Source organism: Vipera berus (genome assembly GCF_964194415.1).
Source record: "Vipera berus genome assembly, chromosome: 1".
NCBI lineage: Eukaryota > Metazoa > Chordata > Lepidosauria > Squamata > Viperidae > Vipera > Vipera berus.
This window is the reverse complement of record NC_138202.1, coordinates 254,943,827-254,967,237: the sequence shown is the minus strand read 5'-3', so window position 1 is coordinate 254,967,237 and position 23,411 is coordinate 254,943,827. Positions and strand designations below refer to the sequence as shown.

Sequence of the window (23,411 nt, the reverse complement as noted above, 5' to 3'; positions counted from 1 at the left end):
CACAACTAATACTGTATTTTAGATTATTTAGAAACTGCCTTGATTGGGGTTGTGCATGCATCTTTTTCTAAATAATTTTTTTTCCAATAAAGTGTTTCTGGCTTTGTGATGCATTAATTCTGATAGTTTTTGAATTCTTACATTGATCTTTTTTTTAAGATTATTAACTCTTGTAACATATGGATTACTTGTGCGGCAGGTAGTGGAGTGTAGAAATCTATTCTGCAAAAGATTACTCTGCTTCAGCTTGTTAATCTTCAAACCAGCTATGCTAGCTCAGAATCCCAAGTGTTGTGGTTTCTGCACCCATGGATTGCAGATATCCAGCTGGGGAAGGCTGCCATGTCGACATTCCCAGCTCAGTTAGCTGAAGGTATTTTTATAGATTTCACAAATCTGTACTTTTGCAGATTTCTTACCATAAGAAGTGGCTAAAGTTGTCCTTCCGTGACATCTAGCAGCATATAAAGAAACATCTATGGTGAAGAGCTTGGACTCCAACTGTGTGTGTATTGAGTTCCTTTTCACAGAGTTTTGCAATTCATGAAGAGAAACATTAGTCAACAGTAAGGCACAAATAACATTTTGTAAAAGTATATTAGCGGTCATTGAAAAAAATAGTACTGTACTGAATGAAGGCTTCCCCCCATTATTTTTCAGTGGACAGGTCATGTTCAAGAAAATGCAGGTCAGGATATCCTAGGCTGGAGATGGGATCATTCAGACCATATAGGGAACAAAGTGCTTATGTTTGTGCTTAACCATATAAAGCAAAAACTTAGGTTATTTAATAAGAAGAGAGCAGTGTGCTACACTTGTTTATAGCTACTCTAACTTTCCCAATATTGGCTCAAACAGAATAGATCCTACCACCGTTGCTGAATAATCTTTTCTCTTTACCTGTTGGCTTCCTCTTCTCATTGAGTTGGGAACTGTTATTCTGTAGCAGTCATTATTTTTGATGATCTGTTATTAGATAAATTCTCTCCTGAAAACACTTGTGTTAAACATGTCCTGCCCAACAATAACCTTTCTGTCTACAGCAACAGATCAAGAGGTTTGGAAGGACCAAAAGAGGAAAATAATAATAATTACGAGGCTCACAGATCTCACAGGATGGTATGGAATTCCCTGTTTAAAGGGAAAAAAAGAGAAAAGCTTAATTTAAAGTTATACTTCATCTCAGTTTCACATAGTTTAGTTTTCGTAAAAATTGCATAAAAGATTTTATATGTTTGTTCTGAGTTATTTTGCAAGGAGTTAAATAATGGAATTTTTTTTTGCCTTCCCCTGTGTAATAAAGGCAAATTTGCTCTTTAATTTTCAAAGACAGCAAGGATTGCAAGCAAAGTTCAAGTCTGGGACAGGAACGTTTTCCACTTTTCTTCCCACTTATGTCCATTACAAGCTTTTCTGAGGCTGCTGGGTTGGTGTAGAAGGCAATGATTCATCTCAATTCAACAGCATCCTATGTTCCATCCTATATTGATCCTGAATACTCTGATTTTAAGAGAAGATTTTAGGGAGCACAGATGGCCATATAACTTAAATTTACGTACAGGTAGTCCTCAACTTACAATTACAATCGGGACCACAGCTTCCATTGCTAAATAATGTGGGTGTTAAATGAGTTACATCTCATTTTACTATCTTTTTTTTGGCTGTTTTCATTAAGTGAATCACCATGATTGTTAAGCGAATTCAGCTTCGCCATTTGACTTTGCTTGTCAGAAGCTCTCTGGGAAGACTGGAAATGGCAATCGGGTAGCCTCAGGATGCTATAATTGTAAATATGTGCCAGCTGCCGAATACCAACATTTGATCATGTGATCGTGGGGATGCTGTGACAGTTGTAAGTGCAAAGACCAAAAAGTAAGCCACTTTTTTCAGTGCCATCAGAATTTCAAGTAAAGCAAATGGTTGTAAGTCAAGGACTACCTGTAGATTTATCACAACCTATAAAGTATGTTCTGCCCATTGAACTAAGAGAGATAAAAAGACATAATAAATAACTGTTGGCTTAGCATGTCAGATGCAAGTAAGTTTTTTTAATACATCGTTTTAGAAGATTAAGCATTTACAAATCTTAATGGTAATAATGTACTAGGATAGCAACCTAGTCTGAATCAGCATTTTGGGATAGAAAACTTCATTCATGTTATGTTTTTTATGGTCCTCTGTGTTGTGCTGCAATTAAGGCTACTCTGATACTTCAGATTAAGACTTCACAACTTGTGCTTTGAGGGATGCCCATAAGCCTTGAAAGCCTTAGAAAAATACTTTAGTGCTACTGTTTATAATTTTAATAGGAGGGAAGGAAAAGTTCTTAAATATATAGGGAGTAATCATATTAAGGGAGCTCAATTAACTTGAAATACATTTATTTTGGGTCCCACCCACTTTTTGAAATGCTACTGCTGGCATATCACTCATGTATAGGCTTGAACTAAAAGACAATTGTAGATGCGTGATACAATTTCTGTTCTAAAGTATCTTTTAACGTTAGTTTTACTTTCTTTTCATCTTGAACCAAAACTCCTATCTGGTACTTAGTAGAAAAATGCAGAAGTCAAATTTGAGGTAATTCTTCCCTGTTGTTTGTAACATTTTAGGGGTTTGGGGGCAAAGGTTCTCATATTTCCTTCACAGTGGCTTTATAGAGAACTAATCAAGACATATTGTATATTAACAAGTTAATAAAAACTATGTGATATTATGACTACTTAGGAATATTAAAGTAAGTTAAGCTTCATGAAGAATGTGATGTGTGAGATAATGTAGTCATCAACTGTTCAAAACAGCCTTTTCCATGCCTGGGAGCCATTGTAGTAGTGGCTGAGAACTATGAATCTTGTAGTTCAACACAGGCAGAGAAGATCGGATAAGAAAAGGTTGATTTCAGAATGATTAAACTGCACAATATTCAGAGGGATGTCATTTATCAAGTGCATAACTTCCATTAGCTCAAGGGATGCATCAGGTTATGTGCAGCAAAATGGACTTTCCACAATTATGGTTTCAGATAGTTAGGCACTCACCTGTGAAGTCACGAAGAGGTTTCTGAGCTGTGAAAGGGATGCTTTATGCCTTATTTTGACCTTTAAATTCCTGCAAATTAAATATTTTTAAAACACTGAAATAGTTGGCTTTGTCCATGGGGGGGAGGGGGTGGAAGGGGGGATCTGGAAATTTCAAGCCATACCTCTCACATTCCTCTTTTAAATCTTGGGCTGTATTTTTTGGAAATAATGTTGCAGTAGACTTGCACTGAAAACATGTTGCATTCTTTTGTGGGAAGACACTGTAGTACAGACATGTCCAACACAAGGCCCGGGGGCCAGATCCGGCCCGCGAAGTGGTTTCATGTGGCCCGCGAAGCCATCCTGGAAACAGTGAGGGAACGGCCCCCACTGCCTTGGCCCTGGCCCAGAGACCCTCCTTCTGCCAGAGACCCTCAGATCTGTCCGTCCCACTCCTGCCCAGGCCCCCATAGGCACCCTTGATGCGAACGATGTAGAGCTGGCCACGCCCACCCACTAGGCCATATGCGCTCTAGCCACGCCCACCTGGCCCCCTGCGGGCAACCGCAATGCTGATGCGGCCCTCAATGAAATTGAGTTTGACACCCCTGCGTGTAGTATAAGTGTTTAAGAAACCAATTTCTAAGAGTTGAGACAAAATGCAGTAAAATTAGAATAAATAATATTTTATATTTTTTTTTAGAAAATATGAATATGGAATTGGGGAAAATAAACAATATTTTAAAAGGCAGAGTGAATGGAATGCTGTTCAAAGTTTTTTTTAAGCAAATAATCCCTCCCTGGTTTATTTAAACTGCAACATGAGTAATTTCTTGTTTCTCCCAAACAAGTGTATAAATTGGAGGTCTAAAGATTAGATAATAGAGAAAATAGTCATAACAGTAATTGCCTGACTACTTTAAACAACAACTGAAATGCTGACACCGAAGAGCCCCAAGGAGATAAAATAATGCAGGAAAGAACTTTATAAAGCAAAAGTTAATGTCTGTTAAGACACACTGCCAATCTTACCTAAGCTTTCATATATATGTTGATTTTTTTTTATAAGTAAAAATGTTTGGTTGTGTGGGGAAAACAGTGGTGAACAGAATGACCACGTGGTATTTTGGACAATTTGTGCAGTGCAATTTGTTGGGAGGGCTGGTAATTTAAAAGCAGATTCTTTCTTCCATGAACCTCCACTAGAAAGGGATTGTAATAAGTTGCCTATAGTAAGACTTGTCTGTCCAGTTGCAGCATCTACAGCCTTCTGCCAAGGACATCTCTCTTCAGCCAAGCTTTGGAAAATAGAAAGGAAGATGCTTCTTGCCAGCAGTGCAAAAATTCATAAATCTTTTGTCAATCTTAGCAAAGAAAGGATAGCTGTTTAACCGTGTAATCTTGCTACAGAGAAAATCCTCAAAGCCAAATCTCTAGACCAGTGCAGTATTTCTCAGCCTCAGCCATTTTCAGACGTGTGGACTTCAAGACCCAGAATTCCCCAGCCAGCATTGTTGGGGTTGAGAAACACTGATCTAGACAAAAAAAGGGAAATCCAGGAGAACTAAGGAAGGACACAGTCACATTCAAAACAGTCAGCTAAGCTAAACCAATTAACTTGTTATTTCTTTCTTGAATAAGCTCTTGGATTCCAGCACGTGTTTGGAGTTCATTGCTAAGACAATAGTGAGAGCAAAACCAGCTGACTTTCTCCCCTGTTTATAAACCGTAGGGGATATTGGAAAAGATCCCTCTTTGGGAATGCTGAATGGACCAGTCAAACAAAATTCTCTGATACTTTGGGTCTAACCAGTAACTCAAAAAGCTGAACTCATTGGGTAGAATGAAGTCACCCTGTCATGGTCTCCCTAATGCCTACTGAACTCAAATGTATGCTGGCACAGCTACCATGTAAATCCAGGAAATGGTACAGCTCTTTTAAAGCCTTACTGAATTTGAACTAACTTTGGGTGGGTAAGATCAGACTGCTGCATGCCTCTGCTAAAAAGACTCATGGAGAAGAGTACATATATGTTATACATATACACATACATACGTTGGAGATACAGATATATCTCCAATGATAGATATTGGAGAGCAATCAACCAATAGAATAGCTTGCCTTCAGAAGTCGTGGGCGCTCCATCATTGGAGGCTTTCAAAAAGAGACTTGAAAACCATTTGTCTGAAATGGTATGGGGTCTCTTGCTCAAGCAGAGTCCCTTCCAACTGTTCTATTATATGTTCTCTGGCTGTCTGCCTGTCTGCCTACCTATCCATCTGTCTGTCTGTCAGTCCTTCTCTCTCTGTCCCTCCCTCCCCAATATCGTCATTTGTTGACCTTTCAGAATGGAGACAAGGTCCTTTTCCCCACTTATGCTGAAGCAAGAAAGAAGGAATGTTAAAATGCTAATGAAATTTTATTATCCTCAATGAATATTGTGCCCAGTGTAGCTAACGATGTTGTGCCCATGTACAAACGTATTACCATAAAGCTCATCATTACATGATCATTTTCCATCCTGTCCTGCTGTGGAAGGCATGGAATTGTCTATATTCAGAAACTGGCTGATCCTTGGAAATTCGGCTATGCACGTCTGCTGTGAGTTTTCCAATGAATTTCAGTTGTACATGGGGCAGCTGTTTATATAGAAGCAGCTGTATAAAGACATTAAATGGTGGTCACAGAGTGTCTTATCTTTTAATTCTGTAATACTTCCAACATTTTTAATAACTGCATGATCATTAGAGTCTCAGGAGGTCAAGCATTTCTTGGCGTGGAACTGCAATGACTGGGAGACATGCTCCAGTTGAATTTTGGCCTGTTGCACAGCAGTGGAAAAGCACAAATCACAGCTGGAAATGTCAGAGTTTATTGAGGACATGGCTGTAGCATTATTCCCCCAGTGGATTGGATCTTAAATATTGATGAAAATATTCCCTGCTGCCTTTGCGCTTGCATTTTAGGTTGGAACTTGGATCCATGAAAGCAAATGCTAAATTCTTTTAGAATCACTTTTCTGGCATTCTTTTCAAAATGGCAATATAATTTTACTATGCGCTCCCATGATGTACTAGTTATATTGATCCCCTTTAACCACTAATCCAGTGCTTAAAAATCTGCACTAAAATATATTAGTAGCAAAATAAATAGGACTGTTTCTAAACTAATTAAGTTATAGATGGTAAATATTGTGAATTATCTGTCTTTCTTTACAGATACCAGGCATTGCTTTACTTTACCTGTGTGTTTCAATCTATTTCTTGCGGCATCCATTACTTGGCTTCTGTCTTCTTGGCTGTTACACCAAAGTTTGTATGTAGCATTGCTGGGAATGTGAGTCGTGTCCTCATTTACAATTCATCGAATTCGAACATAGAGGATGCCTGGAGTCTGTGGACATCAACGCAAAGCTACATCTTGGTCCAGCTGGCAAATGGAGACATTTGGGAGCTTAATCAGTGCAGCAGGTCTAAACGAGAAAATGCCTCAAGCTTTTCTTATGAATATAGTGGCAACAAGACTGATTTTCTGTGTACTGATGGCTACATCTACGACCACACCAATTGGCAGAGCACCATTGTAACCGAGTGGGATTTGGTCTGTCAGCAGGAATGGCTTGCAAAATTAATCCAGCCAACATTTATGCTGGGAGTCCTCGTTGGAGCTGTAATCTTTGGAGACCTTGCAGACAGGTACAGTATGGAGTTTGCAAAAAATTGCCGGAGGACTTGAGGTTTAATATCTCCTGGTTCTTGGGAGGATGTACTCTTTTGTACCTCCCAGAGCATAGTGGAGTGATAGTTGAATTAACATAATACAAATCACAGTACAGGAGCCTCCTAATGCAGTATTTTTTCTGTTACTGACATATTTTGTCTTCACTGACTTTTGGCCTTCAGCTTCTAAGAAAATTTGCTGCTCATTTTTACATTCCATGTTTGAGTTAGTCTAAAGTCTGATATCTAGCAAGTAAAGAAAACTTTCGCTTCTAAAGCTGCACGTACCTAGGGTTTTATTTAAACCAGTGATGGTGAACCTTGTAGACACCAAGTGCCCCAAAACTGCCCCCCTTCACCCCCGCCCCGCCCCACCACAGAACCACCTACTGCCTCCACAGCCCACCACTGATCGCCCCGGTGGCCCTGCAGCACCATGGTGGCCACACCCTCTGCACCCCACAGCATCATCTGTGTGCAACGGGGCGCGAGGGCAGAGTCTTGTCCCTGCTGCCCAGCTGCCATGTCCTTGGCTGTGCTACTCCGTATGGGCTGCACCCAGGGGCCACTCTCCTCCGAGGGGGCTGCTGATGAGGGGGCCATATGGGGAGGTGGGGCTGGGGTAATGGTGCGCATGCCCACAGAGAGGGCTCTGCGTGCTGCCTCTGGCACGCGTGCTATAGGTTTGCCACCACTGCTTTAAACCATTGAGCACCCATTGTGCAATAACAGCATTATTTCCCATTGGGCTAATAGATTCCTAATGTGCTACGGTTGCAAATGTACATAATGGGATCTGGTTTAAGTCAGATGGAAATTCTGTACAAAGCTGCATGAATTCTTTTTACCAGTCAGGTCTAACTCAGTTGTGCCTTACTTCCAACGTATCTGTCTCTGCTATCAGCTGGATTTCTTCCCTGCTGATACATATCGTAGTAAAAAGCACAGAGCAGCACAACTCGGAAAAATAAATACAAATTCAATTTCTGACCCTTCATAGAAAAAGTAAACACTTCTCTGTATGTTGATTCTGCTTTACTTTGCTTGCATCTTGCTTGAAGCCTGGAGCTCCAGTTTTCTTAGGAACCACTTTCCCTCATTTCTTTGTAAGCCACACCAACTTTTGAGATATTCCAAGTCAAGTGCTACAAAGGTTTCAACGGGAGAGAGGAAATCACGGCTGGCTACTCAGATGGCTGGGATGCCATTGAAGATGGCTGCTAGCAAGATAATGCAATCTAATGTCCCTGTCAACTTGACCTGGGACAGTCCAAGTTATATTTGTCCTGCTATGCAGGTATGACCAGGGCTCTGCTGCAGCTACCAGTATTTGTCTTAAGGTTGTCCAACACAGCAGTGGATACTGATATATTTTTTTTAATGAAAAATATTTGGAAATGTAGATAGTTCAAAATGTTAATTGACTCTTCTTTGTCTGCTCATAGCCTCGGAATTCTTAATTTTGATTCTATTGGGTGAAAGTTCATAAACCTTACTGGCACAAAACCAAAAAAAAAATTACAACACTATTATTGTCTGATGTAGCTGTCTTTCCACTATATACATATTTGCTGCCAGGACAGCACATGCCTCTACAAGGATGGTGCCTGTTGTAAATTTTAAACAAAGATATCGGGGAAAAACAAAGTAGAAATGTCTTTCAGGGTTATGCAAGGACAAGAGGAAAATGTGTGTGTAGAACCATGAAGCACATCTAAATGAGGTTCATCATTCTATTGGGTTCTCTGACATGAAGAAGTGTCTCTTCATGGGAAGTTTAGAATAACATTGAGGCGTGGGAATTGGGAGGGAGTCTCTGTGATTTCAGTCCAAATTCAAACCACTCAAACTGCTCCAAATGTGAGATTGACACTCATGGAGTATAAGTGGCAGGCAGGCAGGCAGATAGATAGATAAGTAGGCAGGCAGACAGGCAAGCAGACTGACTGACTGACAGACAGACATAGGCATACCTTGTTTTATTGTGCTTCACTTTATTGCACTTTGCAGATATTGAGTTTTTTTACAAGATCTACCAGCAAGATTATGACTCATTAAAGACTCAGATGGTGATTAGCATTGGTTTAGCAATTTTTAAATTAAGATATGTACATATTTTAGACATAAAGTTATTGCACAGTTAATAGACTACAGTATAATGTAAAAATAGTTTGTATATGAACTGGGGAAAAATGTGTGATTTGCTTTATTGCAATATTTGCTTTATTGTAGTGGACAGGAACTGAACCCATTTATGAGATATGCATGTAGATAGATAGATAGATAGATAGATAGATAGATAGATAGATAGATAGATAGATGTGGTTTTTTTACATATTCTTTGTTTTGGGGGGATTATCTTTAATTCATTTTTGGTTAAATATGGTTCCTATTTTTTGTTCTTTCAAGTTTTTTTAAATTTTTCATTAAGGCAAGCTAAATAGATTTATGCTTGTTAACCTGCAGGTAAGGAATATTTAGAAAAACATCTCGAATTTTCCATTAATTTTGGAATTACCGTAATAAGATTTTATTAATGGGTTTGGAGTCCTTTCTGCTTATAATATAATTTGTACTAACACCTGTGGGTGTTACTAAACTGTTCAGATTTTTTTTCTTCTGGATAATTATAAGAATTTGCTTCTCTATATTTGAAATTTTTTTTTAATCAAATTCCCAATGAGAAGACTATTAATTGAAAGTAGTAATGCATGTATTTAATAGTAATTGTTTCTCTGTTAAGCTGACTTTGTAACTGACCCTAAATATGTGCAACTAGTTTCCATTATTACAGCAATTTAATGAGATATTTTAGGTTGCTGTGGATTATTCTGTTTTTCTTTTCCTTGCTGCCTTCTTTCCTTTTTCTATATATTTTCAAAGTTTGTTGATCTATATACCTTGAAATAAACACAGTTATTGTGTGTCTATCAAATAAACTCTTCTATTTTAAAAAATTATATAATGAAAGCTTAGTTTATTTCCATTGTTGCAGCTATACATTGTTGGGGGCAATATGCTGACTCTGTAAACTGCTTAGACAGGGCCGTAAAACACTGTGAAGCGGTATGTAAGTCTTAAGTGCTATTGCTGTTGCTCTCATACTGTTGTAATTTGTAGGAAGCCAACATAACGTTTCTGAAGATTGTAGAGTTGATAGTGAATACAGGATTGGTGGGACGTCCTTTTTCTTATTAGTTCAGATGCATGTTTGTCCAATGTCATGTCTGCAATATTTATTATTACAGTTGTTATTTACAGACTGGGGAGACGGTATATCCTGTGGCTCACAAGCACTGGACAGTTTATATTTGGCATCGCTGTGGCATTCACATTTAACTACAACAGTTTTGTGATTGTCCGTTTCCTTCTTGCAATGGTAAGAGTACAAGCTTATCTTTTTTCAAACAAAATTATTTGCATTACTTTTTTTTTACTGATGTTTCAAAAAGTACAAATTGCTGCATCTTCCAATCAAGTTAAAAGAGTGTTTAGAGTTTAAAAAAAACTGGTTTATTATGGATCTAATCCTGTTAAGATAAAATGCAATAAGTGAACTAAAGATCACAATTCGAGCATTTTCCTTCAAAAAAATTGACAGTGTGGCTTAAGGGCTGATAATATGGACATAGTCTCCATCCAGCCAGAGTTAAGGGCAGAGTGGTTAATTTTTTGGAGTTCCCTGCTCATGAATAATGAGTCTTAGATGGCAATTCTCCCCCCCCCCCATTTTATATATACTTATATTATGCAAGAATTCAGGGACGTGAATGTGGGCTGCTCTATGTTTAAATCATTTTGCCCAACTTCTTTTCATGACCATCAGATCTGAATCTGGTCCACAGTTCCCTGCCCCAGTTTATATTTGGCATCGCTGTGGCATTCACATTTAACTACAACAGTTTTGTGATTGTCCGTTTCCTTCTTGCAATGGTAAGAGTACAAGCTTATCTTTTTTCAAACAAAATTATTTGCATTACTTTTTTTTACTGATGTTTCAAAAAGTACAAATTGCTGCATCTTCCAATCAAGTTAAAAGAGTGTTTAGAGTTTAAAAAAAACTGGTTTATTATGGATCTAATCCTGTTAAGATAAAATGCAATAAGTGAACTAAAGATCACAATTCGAGCATTTTCCTTCAAAAAAATTGACAGTGTGGCTTAAGGGCTGATAATATGGACATAGTCTCCATCCAGCCAGAGTTAAGGGCAGAGTGGTTAATTTTTTGGAGTTCCCTGCTCATGAATAATGAGTCTTAGATGGCAATTCTCCCCCCCCCCATTTTATATATACTTATATTATGCAAGAATTCAGGGACGTGAATGTGGGCTGCTCTATGTTTAAATCATTTTGCCCAACTTCTTTTCATGACCATCAGATCTGAATCTGGTCCACAGTTCCCTGCCCCAGGTCCATGCTGTTATATCTTGCCACCTGGGCATTCTTTGGGCTGGATTGTGCCCACATTAGTTTCCAGCATTTATTCAATTTAGATACCATCTATCTCACTTCTCAGAATTGTGCACTCTCACTGTTATTGCTCCATTCATTACTGAAGCACCGCTTTCCCTTTTAAGAAAGGGGCCTTGCTGTTCTGAGCATCCCAGACCATCGTGTTTTTTTTTAATTGTAAAAGAATCTTAGAGGGAGACTATACTGGAGCCATTTTCTTTTATGTGTCTTTTTTTCCCCCTCCTAGGTTTCAAGTGGCTACTTGGTGGTGGTGTTTGTTTATGTGACTGAATACACAGGCATCAAAGCCCGCACCTGGGCATCCATGCACATCCATGCTTTCTTTGCTGTGGGAATCATGGTGGTGGCCCTTGTGGGCTACTTGGCACGGACCTGGTGGGTCTACCAGATCTGCCTTTCTGTAGCCACTCTCCCATTTGTCTTGTGCTGCTGGATGCTCCCAGAGACAATTTTCTGGCTGCTCACAGAGGAAAGATATGAAGAAGCACAAAAATTAATTAATGTAATGGCAACATGGAACAAAGTAAACACTCCTTGTAAAATTGCTGAACTGTGCCCGATGCAAGATGATCTTGTCAGTAGCAGAATGGGAGATCATGGCCATTCTCCCATGAAGAAGCACAGCATCTTAGATCTGTTCCGTAACTGGCACATTGCAAGAAGGACCATTACAGTCTGGCTGATTTGGTTCACTGGGAGTTTAGGATATTATGTATTCTCCCTCAGTTCTGTGAACTTTGGAGGCAATGAATTTTTAAATCTGTTTCTCATAGGTAAATATTGCTTGATATAACTTACTGCACTTGGGTCAGAAATACAACAGTACATGTCCGGGGATTATTACTATTGCAGGTTACTTCCGAGCCCAGACCCATGCTAGGATGGTAGCCATTCCATAGAGCAGGGCTTTTCAACCTTTTCACCCATTGTACCACTTTTAGGATATGGCAACATCTGAGTAGCACCAGTCGCCTAGCAACGTGTCAAAAACTTTATGACCAAAAAAAAAGGAAAAAAGTGATGAAATATAGGTAGTCCTCGACTTACAACAGTTCGCTTAGTGACTGTTCGAAGTTACGATGGCACTGAAAAAAGAGCCCCCAAGCCATAGCCGAGCAAGACACCTACCTGCCTGCCCGCCTGGCGGCACTCTTCCTTCTGTCCAACGTTTTCATTATTGTGAGCATTTCTGTTGAAGATTGGCAGCGGGGGTGGTGGGTTGGTTTTTATTCCCCCCATCTACTGGGTGGTTGCAGCAGGTTTTGGTCACTTCACATGACCCTGGGACACTGTGACCTTCATAAATATGAATCAGTTGCCAAGCATCTGAATGTAAATCATAAGACCCTGGAGATGCTGCAACATTCCAGCTGATCGGCGCTTCTGGGCTAAGCAGAAGCACCGGGATCAGTGCCGAGCTCCAGCTGGAGCCTGGCGCTGATCCTGGAGCTTCCACTGAGCCTTGACAGCCCTGAAGAAGCGCTGATCCTGGTGCTTCTTCTGAGCCCTGACAGCCCTGCAGCTCCAGCCGTCTCTCGCTCAGGCTTGTGCGGTGATGCCACCGGTTCAGCTCATTCCCCTCCCCCGCTACCACTTTTCTAGGATGGTTGCGTACCACCTGCCAGGTGCCAATGTACCACAGGTGGTACCCGTACCTCTGGTTGAAAAGCCCTGCATAGACTGTAACTTTATATAAATGGGTTAGGCAGGTAATTGTGTAACCACGTGGTTCATGGAATACAAATAATTGTAATAAATAAAAGTTTCAAGCATGGCTGGAGTCGCTGGAAGAAGGTTGGAAGGGATAGCCTGGTCATCTTAAGAACTTAAAGAGTTCCTCTTAAAGATTCGGTTTTCATTAAGACTTTATTATCCCTTTTACATTTGGCAATGCAGGGAGAAGTAAAGTAAGCAAGGAATTGTCTCCATTGTTACTGAAAAGTAATGCGACTAAATATCTTTGAACATATAGGCCAATCTCCATTAATAAAATTAATAGTAATTTTATTAAAAATTCCAATTACAATAGTAAAAAATAATACAAAGTTAGAAAAAAACAGAAGTGCAGCAAAGAAGGAAAAATAGAATAGAAAGAAAAAAAGACTATAGTAAAGAAAAACAAAAAAAATATAAAGTGGCTTCCCCCGCCATCACAAGTATAAACAATTTTAGTAATTTAACACCTTCTCCTAAAATTGACCAAACAATCTCTTCTTTCCATTACTTACTTCTTGTTTATGAACCACCCTTTCCCAATCTTTTCAGCCTGGAGGAACCCTTGAAATATTTTTCAGTCTTTGGGGATCTCCTGCCCATTCAGGCCAGAAGTTACAAAATTATTATATTTGTTTCATGTGTTGGCTTGCAGATATGTATTAACAGTGTTCTTAAACTAAAAATAATGAAACTTTTTCCTTCCCCTGCTTCCCCTCCCCCCCATTTTTGTGGGCGGTTCCTGCTGCTGCTAGGTCAGCCCAGCCCAAGGCATTCTGTGCTTGGCATGTGAGGGACACCACCCACCCAGCTGTTGCACCTGCAGAAAGGCAGGCACAAACCTGCAAGGAAGGGCACAGCCAAGAAGTCCCAGTTGCATCTCTTACATATCTTTTTCATCATCTGCTTCTCCTCCTCCCTCCCTCCATCCTCCCTTGCTCACTTCTCTGCTTGCACCTTCATGCACAATCCCTATCCCTGCCTAGGATCCACATAAGCTCTGATGGGCCAGTCTACTGTTGGAAGTTGGAGGGTTTTTTTTGTTTTGTTCTGTCTCTGCTGTTTTTAAAATGAGTCATAATCTCCTAGGCTGGGTCTGGGAGGGGAATGTGACTCTTTTTGAGATATGCCCAGCTGGGTTTCAGGTTGTGGCAGCTGTCTCACTTCGATTACATCTGCCCGTCCCCCATCAGATCTGACAGGAAAGGCACACTATGGATACTGTCAGTTAGGGAGCAACATTTGGCAGGTCCTAGGACAGGGGTGTCAAACTCAATTTCATTGAGGGCCGCATCAGCATTGCGGTTGCCTTCAGGGGGGGCAGGTGGATATGGCCAGGGTGGGCATGCCCTACTGGGTGGGCGTGGCTAGAGTGCATATGGCCTACTGGGTGGGCATGGCCAGCTCTACATCGTTCACATCAAGGGTGCCTATGGGGGCCTGGGCAGGAGTGGGACAGATCTGAGGGTCTCTGGCAGAAGGAGGGTCTCTGGGCCAGGGCCAAGGCAGTGGGGGCCGTTCCCTCACTGTTTCCAGGATGGCTTCGCGGGCCGCATGAAACCACTTCACGGGTCGGATCCGGCCCCCGGGCCTTGTGTTTGACATGTCTGTCCTAGGAGATGGACCTTCTCAGCCCTGGCAGTTTATGGAACATCTTCCCTTTGAAGCGAGACTGGCTCCATCGCTGTTGATTTTCTTAAAATCCTTGAAACGTGGTAATGCCATCAGGTGGCTCCATTGCTATTAACATCTGCTGTTCTTTCTTAGCTTTGTGTTTTTAAAAGTTTTTAAAATAATAATAATTGTTTTTTATTGACATTTAATCTTGTTGTATGCCAACCAGAATCACTTTTTTGAAAATAAAAATCAATTTTATATTCCTTCCTTTTATTTCTAACAATCTTGGTCTTTAGTCCCTTCAAATAATGTCATAGGACTTAATTCCCTTTCATCTTTTCTTTGTCCTGTCTCACAAAATTCTTCAAAAATTTAACAAGCCTCTTTTGTAAATTCAATATAGAAAAATTATCCAGGTCGTTCTCTTGGTTTGTTATTTGTATATTCCTTTTCATTATTAAGAAATGCATGTCCAGTGTAACATTATTTTCTGTATCATTCTTGTAGTCTGTCATTTTAAAATCCATTTTCAACTCAGTCTTGATCTTGTCAGGTAAAACTGTTCCTCATCCATAAGACCTTTTAAACTCAATCGATTTATAGAATGCAGATACTCTTAAGATTAACTTATGGGTTCATTGTTCAAAAATATCCTTCAATATGTTCTATGTCAAAATATTTTGCTTTGTTCTATAATTGTGAGTTGAGTTTGAGCGTTCTTCTCTTTTAATTATAATCTTTAGTTCCTTCTAGTATCCAATTTTTAAAATCTTACCTTTAAAAAAAATCAAAGCAAAGCTATTGTCCCATGGGAAGGATTCTTTATTATTAATTCCAAAATCTTGTTTCAAATTTATCTTGAACCTTAGTCTATTTGTAACTTTCTAAAATCAAAGTTTTAATCACCCTTTTGCTGTTTATTCCATTTTTTAAATAAATTCTTAAACTTGTAGTTAAATCTTTTTTCCCTAAGGGTTTAATTGAAAGTCATCTAATGCTGTAAGACCTGTAGATCCAAAAGTTCCTAATAGCTGAAAAGCAGTTAACAAAAAATGTCTGAATATGATTAGAAAAGTAAGTATTGAACTTATTGTCCTTTCAATGTGGCTTATGCAATTATTCCCTCATCTTCCAGACTTCCCTCTTGCAAATACTAACTGTACTTGTATATTTATGTTCTCACTGTGTTGTTTTCCATATCTTGTTTCCCCGCTGAAAATATCTGGCTATTGTTGGCTAATTTTAATTGACGTATCTTGCCCATATGAATTAGTCTTCATATAAGTGAATTAATTTAATCATAATTCAGAATTTCTAATATTCAACCTTCATTTCTCAGTTTCTGCACACATGATCAATTGGATGGGGGAGATGTTTATATAGCCTTTTGCTTGAATGCTCAGCTTCTTACATTCTTTCTCTGACATTAAGATGAGAAAAATCAACTATACAAAAATATATTATGTGCTACATTTTTAATTGTATGCATAAATAGACATGCATCTGCTAACATGCTTTGCTTAAATAAGTAAATTAAAGAGCAAACAATAAGCCGGTGGCTCTCAATCTTTTCTTCACCAGGGACCCCCATTATATACATTTTGTGGCCGTGCACCACCAAGACTTAAGATTTAAATAACATTTCTTCAAGCCTTCAAAGACCTCCTGTGACGCTTCCCCCCAGGCAGATTGTAGATTGAAAACCACTGCAATAAGCCAGATACATAACATGTCTGAAAGGAAAGTTTAATCCCATATGTAGTAAAATTTACACACACCTCTACCAACTACTACAAAGGGCAGGGGAAATAAGGGCTATTTCCCCCTTTGTTGTGTAGGAGTGTAGAGTTCTCAAGAATTCTTTGAAAACAGAATTCAATAACATTCTGTAAACACTAGCTTAGGCCTGGAAGGGAGGAAGTAGTGAGAAAGGAATTCAAGTGTACCCCACCTGATTCTCTTTGATATAAGAGGAAGGAGAAAGAATTTCTATCTGGGTTTCAAGATTTTTAAACTACTTTCCAATAGTACTCATAGTGTCTTGTTTCCTGGCCAGGCCTACCTCAAATGTTGACATCTGTGTCCAGTGAAATTCTGCCTAATTGCTTTAGAATAAAGAAAGATAGGCTTGTGGTACATGCTTAACCATTTCCCCACCCCAATTTAACAAGATGCAGAGGAAATCATATTAACCTAGTGATTATGATTCAGACAAGTAAAAGGACCTTTATATCCTCCTGGAGAATGTTCAGTGTATGCTTAGATTCCTTCCATTGAAATTAGTGGGCCTCAAAACAGTTCAGTTTATATAGATTATTCCTCTTATTTGGGATCATTCAGGATCAGTATATGCATACCAATTAATTGCCATACTTAAAAGTGTTTTCCCTTCCACACTAACTATACATTACAAGATGAGTCACCATTACAAAGTTATGCCCAAAGAAGTGGTTGAGTCTTCAAGAGTTCTTTACTTTAAAAAGACATATTGTAGAGGTAAGTAGGATAGCCAATTTCCATTTCTCTGGAGCATCTTTTTTCAATGGCGTGCATTTCTCTTAATTACATTCAATGTTTGCACCAACTTTATGAGCTAGATTAAATCTTATCGTTCCCATTTTGGGAATGAAGAAGAATAAGACATAGAAGGTTATTCGCCTATGTTAGCTTTCCCCAACCCAATGTTGTTCAGATTTAATTCCAACTTCCGTAATCCCCAGTCAGCATTCTTATGGGGTAGGAATTATGGGAGTTGAACCAATATGCCTAGAAGAAACATTTAAAAAATCAGGCTGAAAAACTCAGCTTATATTTGTTGGGGATATGAAACCCTTTGTGTAAATGCAAGGACTTAAGTATACCACCAGGTCAATTGAATGAAAAAAGAGCTATTTCTCTAGGAAACAGAAAAACTGCTGGGAAGTATTAATGCTGCTGTGTCTTTATGTACTTAAGAACTTTCTTAAAAAACCATTAATCTTACAATGGCAGGTGCTGTGGAGCTTCCAGCATATGTCATTGCCTGCCTGGGAATGGACAGAGTAGGACGAAGGAATACCCTGATCCCATTCCTCATCATGAGTGCAGTGATCTGTGGGATAGTGATGTTCATACCTCAGGTGAGTGACTCAACACCTAGAACTTATTGGATCCTGTAGGAACACATCTGATGTATTTAATTTGTGAGGCTTTATTTGATTTCCCACATCAAGCCAAAATAACCTCTTTACATTCTGTGATTTGAAGTGTGAATTAACATTCCTTTGTGAATGTAACATTCCTATGAATTTATAGGGACCTTAAAAAAATAAAATTGCAAAATCTTGCAAGAGCAGTTAAGTTGATAAACTTGTTACAAATAGTTCTTCTAGTGGCTGATGGCTTATGATGATGGTGTCAACTTTGAAAATGAGCGTGGCTTCAGCCACTTTCCCTACTCCTTTTCGGCACGGAGGGAGGGGGTTTACCAGGTGCTTCGCTAGAGACTAAACAGATTTTCTCCCATGGGAACCAAGGTCATTGGCTCCTCCCAGGACTGCAGGCTGGGCGTTTCGTGAAAAGCCCACCAAGCAGATGTATTGGGGAACGTAGTTGCTTGCATAGCTTTAAGGGTGGGATTTCTTAACTTTGTATAGGGAATTGTTAGGTGTCTATTCAGACTTGGTTTCACTTTTGATGTGCTGATACTTTGTATCAATAAACATGTTCTTTGAGGAACTTGCAAGCCTCTGAGTTCTGCTTTATTTGTCTCTGTCTGTCGGAACCATGACAGATGACTTTTATTATTGTACAGTTTTTCTAGCTCACATAGCTCCAAAGACTGGGTGGGTTACAAGTCAAAATTGTATACGCTATAATAAAAAAAACACAACTATATAAAAAAATAATAATTCAGCATTCTCCCAGGATAGACACTAATAAATCTTATTTAGGGTTGAGAATTTGGTCAAATAAAACTTGTCTTTAAGGATTTCTTCTAAAAACAATTGGAGGGGACTTCATGGACCTCTGGAGATAATGCGTTCCAAAATATGGGGTCTATATACAAAAATTTGGAATTAACAATTAAATAAAGGAAGCCTGACTCTTGTCTGTTGTGAACTGGATGAACAAAATGGATTTTTCATGTTTAGAAGTCTTGCATGAATTCTGGTACACAAGGATAAAATTAAATGTGAGTTCTCTCTCCACATGCTTTATGAATTGTCTTTCTTCTTAATAGGATTTCAATACTCTGAGTATAGTAGCAAACATGGCTGGAAAATTTGCAATAGGAATTGCATTTGGCCTTATCTACTTGTATACGGCAGAACTCTATCCAACAGTTGTACGGTGAGGTTTTTCCCCCCTTCTTTACAGCTAGCATTAATGGTATTAATATATGACTTCAGTACTTTATGGAAAATATTTTCTGCTGCAACAGTAGGCACTTAATTTGGACAATTCATGTGAATAATACCATCTTTGGTATTGTAGGTCCCTTGCTGTTGGAAGTGGGAGTATGATGTGCCGAGTTGGGAGTGTGGTTGCACCTTTTTGTGTCTATCTATCAAGTGTTTGGATCTTCTTCCCACAGGTAGATGCCTTATCTAAGAGTAACACCGAACTAAGATGAACAAAAAATAATTTAAATGCCTGGGTCTGAGAACTACCAGCTGCTAAATTGATTTATCCTTCACTTGAAGCCTGTGCTAATATGTACTTTTTTCTCTCAGTGTTTTCTCTGCCCTAACCTTTATTTAAAGGAATAATTCTAGCTAGGACAGAGTACAGCGCTTAGAGATGCGATTCTGCTGTAGAAGTGATTTGAAGATTTAGTGTTTGGGAATACTTAGTGTTACAGCAGAGCCTTTCCAACTTGGCAACTTTAACCTGTGTGGACTTCAAGTCTCCGGGCTGGTTGGAGAATTCTGGGAATTGAAGTCCATGCATCTTAGTATGGACAAGTTTGAAAAACATTGCCCATCTTATCTTTGCACTGAGGGGAGAATGCATTACTGATCATAACATGGCTTACTGCTGTGCTTTCAGCCATAGTACAGAGGTAATAGTGTCCAATTGTAGAATTAACTTTAATAGAGATTAGGCAAGCCGCTCCCATGATGAGTTTTTGCTGGAAATTTAACCTTTTATTTACCTTCTCTTGATTTTATTAGCTGCCCCACCTATTGGTAATTTATCTTAACATGGTAGCTTAATCAGCTTTTGCTGATCTTACTTATGATTGAGTTTGTTATAATTATAGCTATTTAATTGAAACACGGCATGAAGAATTTGAAAAGTTACATTATGGCCATATTTTTAAACAACTGTTTCTAGGGCCATAAAAAGCCCCAATCAATCAATCAATGTAGGAACATTTAAAAGCTTAAAACGGAAAAGTGTGTTTTAGGCATTGCTATTGGAGCTGAGGCTGATGACTCTTTGTGGCTGATGACTTTGTGGCTGATGACTCTTTAAGAGTAGATTACTTCCGTTTAGCTAAAAATTCTAGAATTTTTAAAAAATGTTTAAAAGTTTTTTCAGCTGGGTTTTTAAGAGGTTGTGTTGGACATAAACATGCAGTCCTAGACTTATAACCATTTGTTGAGCCAATGGGCCTAACACTTACTACTGTTGTAGGATTTCCATGATCACATGATCAAAATTTGGGCACTTGGCAACAGGCATGTATTTATGACATTTGCAGTATCCTGGGATCATGTGATCTCCATTGTGATCTTCCCAGCCAGTTTTGACATGCAAAGTCAATAGGGGAAGCTGGATTCATTTAATGACCACATGATTCATTCAACAAAGGCAGTGATTCGATTAACAGTTGTGGCAAAAAAGATTGTAAAATCAGGCAAGATTGACTTAACTTGCCTTGCTTAGCAATAGAAATGAAAAGCCGCCTGTTAATGAGATTCTAGATATCAGTGTTTCCAATATACATTGGCAGCAATGAGTGCATTTCAGTTGTATAGTATCCTTTTGCATTGTCTCTCTTTTGAGCTCATTTGAATGACATTTGCTTTCTTTTAGCTGATTGTTGGAATCATGGCCTTCTTGAGTGGTGTGCTAACACTGCTGCTGCCAGAAACACTTGGAAAACCATTGACAAATACATGGGCAGAAGCTGCAGAGCTAGATGACCGGGTCACCAAAAACAGCCATTCAGAAAAATATCTTCCAGCACAGAGTGATGCAGCACTGGAGAAAGTGGAAATGCTAAACCAAGGAGCACAGGGCACTGACTGATAAAATCATCCCTTTGGTTTTTAGCCAGCTTGTGTAATTTTATCTGCAACATCTTAACAGACAGTCCATGCGCCATGTAACTGGAACATTTTCTTGCGTTCTCAAGAAAAGAGACATACAAACTAGTTCCTTATTCAGGATGCTTTTCTGAATCATCTAGCTAGCAGCTGGAGTAATGTGAATTATTTTTCTGACACACAAACAGAGAAAATGTTCTCTTTATGCTTGTTTTGAAAACCTCTCTCAGGATTCCTTACATCAGCAACAGCCAACACCAGAAGAAAGTAGAAACTCATGATTTCAGGCAGAAGTATGACAGTGTAGGGACACTCACTTTGTGTTGCAGTGATTTATCTGGACCTTGCCTAGCAATGGCATCAGTTAAGGAAAAGAAACAGGCATTCTTGAACTTTCATGGACCCTGTGCTAGATATCAGCATTATGCAGATGGAACAAAATACTGTTTCTTGATGTAGTTTTAGTATGTTTGGGAGAACACAACTGAAATCAGATGGTGTTAAAAGTAACACTCTTGAAAATGTCTGATAACTTGCAGAGTCTAGAAAATGTATATATACTTCAATTCTTATTACAAAATTGAACATCTCAGCAAATTGGGGAGAAAGGGGCCTGGGAACATTTTGAAGAAAATGTGCAGAGATTGTCAAGAAAACCAAGAACAAATAAAAATAGAATATAATAAATCAGAGAGGTGGAAACGGTATATACAGAAAGAAAAAAACCAAGAAAGTCTAGTTGCCTTTTTAACAGCACCTTTAGGAAATCCAGGACCTGGATGCCTGAGAATCTCCATAGATATACATACTGAAATGAAAAAAAAAGCTTTAGGCTCCAGGTACTCCATCAGGACCCTTGTACTTTGTTCCATGACTGATGTTGCATGACAATTGTTGATACATCATATTAATTCTGAGCAAACCCCTTTGAGGATTCCTCAGTGCTTTGCTAATTTAGTTCATTATCTTATTCCTTCTGGAAGGTCAATAGAGACTAATGGGTAAAACCAGCCCTTAAAACAGCACTTTCTCTCCTGCTATCCATCCTCCATCAGCTTCTCCAGAATAAGTCAATGCTTTTTATCCCTACCCCACCTCTCCTGGTTTTTGTGTGAGTCCATGTTTGGTGCTCTTGAAACTGAGGTATGTGTGGGTTTTCATGCCTCTAAAAGCAAGCCTAGGGCTCCCATTACAAGCGCATGGAGGCAACATGAAAAGATCTAATGAAACCGATACATGAAAGAAATAATAAAAAGTATGTGCATTATGTTGAGAATCTACTCCAGTTTTTAATAATGTATGCTGGCAATAGTATACAGCTAGTCCTTGACTTGCAATCATTTGTCTTGTGACCTTTTGAAGTTACAAGGCAAAGTGGAGGTAGATCTAATAGTTGGATTAATACTTCCAAAAGTGATAGATATGGGCTGCAGAATACCAGAAGTTAAAAAATGAATGGCAAGGTTGTGGTTTAGTGAAAGGTGTGATATAAATCAATGAAAGACATAAAAGTTTTGTGTAAACCCAGAACAATTGCAACTGTTTCCATCAAATGAATCTGAAAATTAGCTTAGTGACTGGACTCTTATCATGTTAAACCATGGTTTAATTCATCTTGATTTAACTAATGAACTATATTTGGCTAAGTTCATATGATTGTGGACTAACACGGCAAGAAGGAGCCTTAGAGGTCCTCTATTCCAGGAGTCCTCAACCTGTGGGATGTGTGTGTGTGTGTGTGTGTGTGTGTGTGAAAGAGAGAGAGAGAGAGAGAGAGAGAAAACACAGCCTCATTTGCACAAGCTTCACTGTGACTGTCGTGGGCGTTTGCGGCCCCACTTGCATGAGCTTTGCCGTGAGCATCACGGGCGTTTGTGGCTCCACTCACGCGAGCATCATCACAGGTATTTGTGGTTCCACTCGCGAGAGCATCATCATAGGCATTCGTGGCCCCACTCGCATGAGCGTTGCTGTGTTGTGGACACTCAAGCCCCCACGCGCATGAGCAATGGTGTTCGTCCATGCACGCATGCATGCACATGCATTCACCCCCCTTATGCACAAAATCATCTCTTCTTTCCCCCCTCCCCTCCCTCCAGGCTGCCAACCCCAAAAGGTTGGGGAACTCTACTCCAAACCCCTCTCTAGGACAGGAATCCTTGGGCCATCCCACGCTCTCCAACCTTTGTTTGAAAATCCCATGATGGAGCACCCATGAAAGAAGGCAGGCTATACCACTGTTTAAAAGCTATTACGATCAGCAAACTTCTCATTTTGAGATTAAAGGTAAAGGTAAAGGTTCCCCTGCACATGCGTGCTAGTCGTCTCCAACTCTAGGGGCCGGTGCTCATCTCCGTTTCAAAGCTGAAGAGCCAGCGCTTGTCCAAGGACGTCTCCGTGGTCATGTGGCCGGCATGACTAGACGCCAAAGGCGCACGGAACGCTGTTACCTTCCCACCGTAGTGGTCCCTATTTTTCTACTTGCATTTTTACGTGCTTTCAAACTGCTAGGTTGGCAAAAGCTGGGACGAGTAACAGGCGCTCACTCTGTTACGCGGCACTCGGGATTCGACCCGCCAAACTGCCAACCTTCTGATTGACAAGCTCAGCG

At 39.5% G+C, this 23,411-nt stretch overlaps 1 protein-coding gene across 1 annotated transcript in view; it reads left to right on the top strand.

The window, feature by feature from the left end:
• Positions 1–21,735, top strand: part of SLC22A16 (solute carrier family 22 member 16) — a 29,282-nt gene extending 7,547 nt beyond the window's left edge. Inside the window, exons 2-9 of the mRNA XM_081327336.1 lie at positions 6,240–6,716; positions 10,002–10,044; positions 10,599–10,673; positions 11,440–11,986; positions 17,535–17,662; positions 18,766–18,875; positions 19,020–19,119; positions 20,568–21,735. Coding sequence (XP_081183462.1) covers positions 6,240–6,716; positions 10,002–10,044; positions 10,599–10,673; positions 11,440–11,986; positions 17,535–17,662; positions 18,766–18,875; positions 19,020–19,119; positions 20,568–20,783 — 1,696 coding nt within the window. The 3' untranslated portion in view covers positions 20,784–21,735. The remainder of the gene's footprint in view (positions 1–6,239; positions 6,717–10,001; positions 10,045–10,598; positions 10,674–11,439; positions 11,987–17,534; positions 17,663–18,765; positions 18,876–19,019; positions 19,120–20,567) is intronic.
• Positions 21,736–23,411: the final 1,676 nt, after the last annotated feature.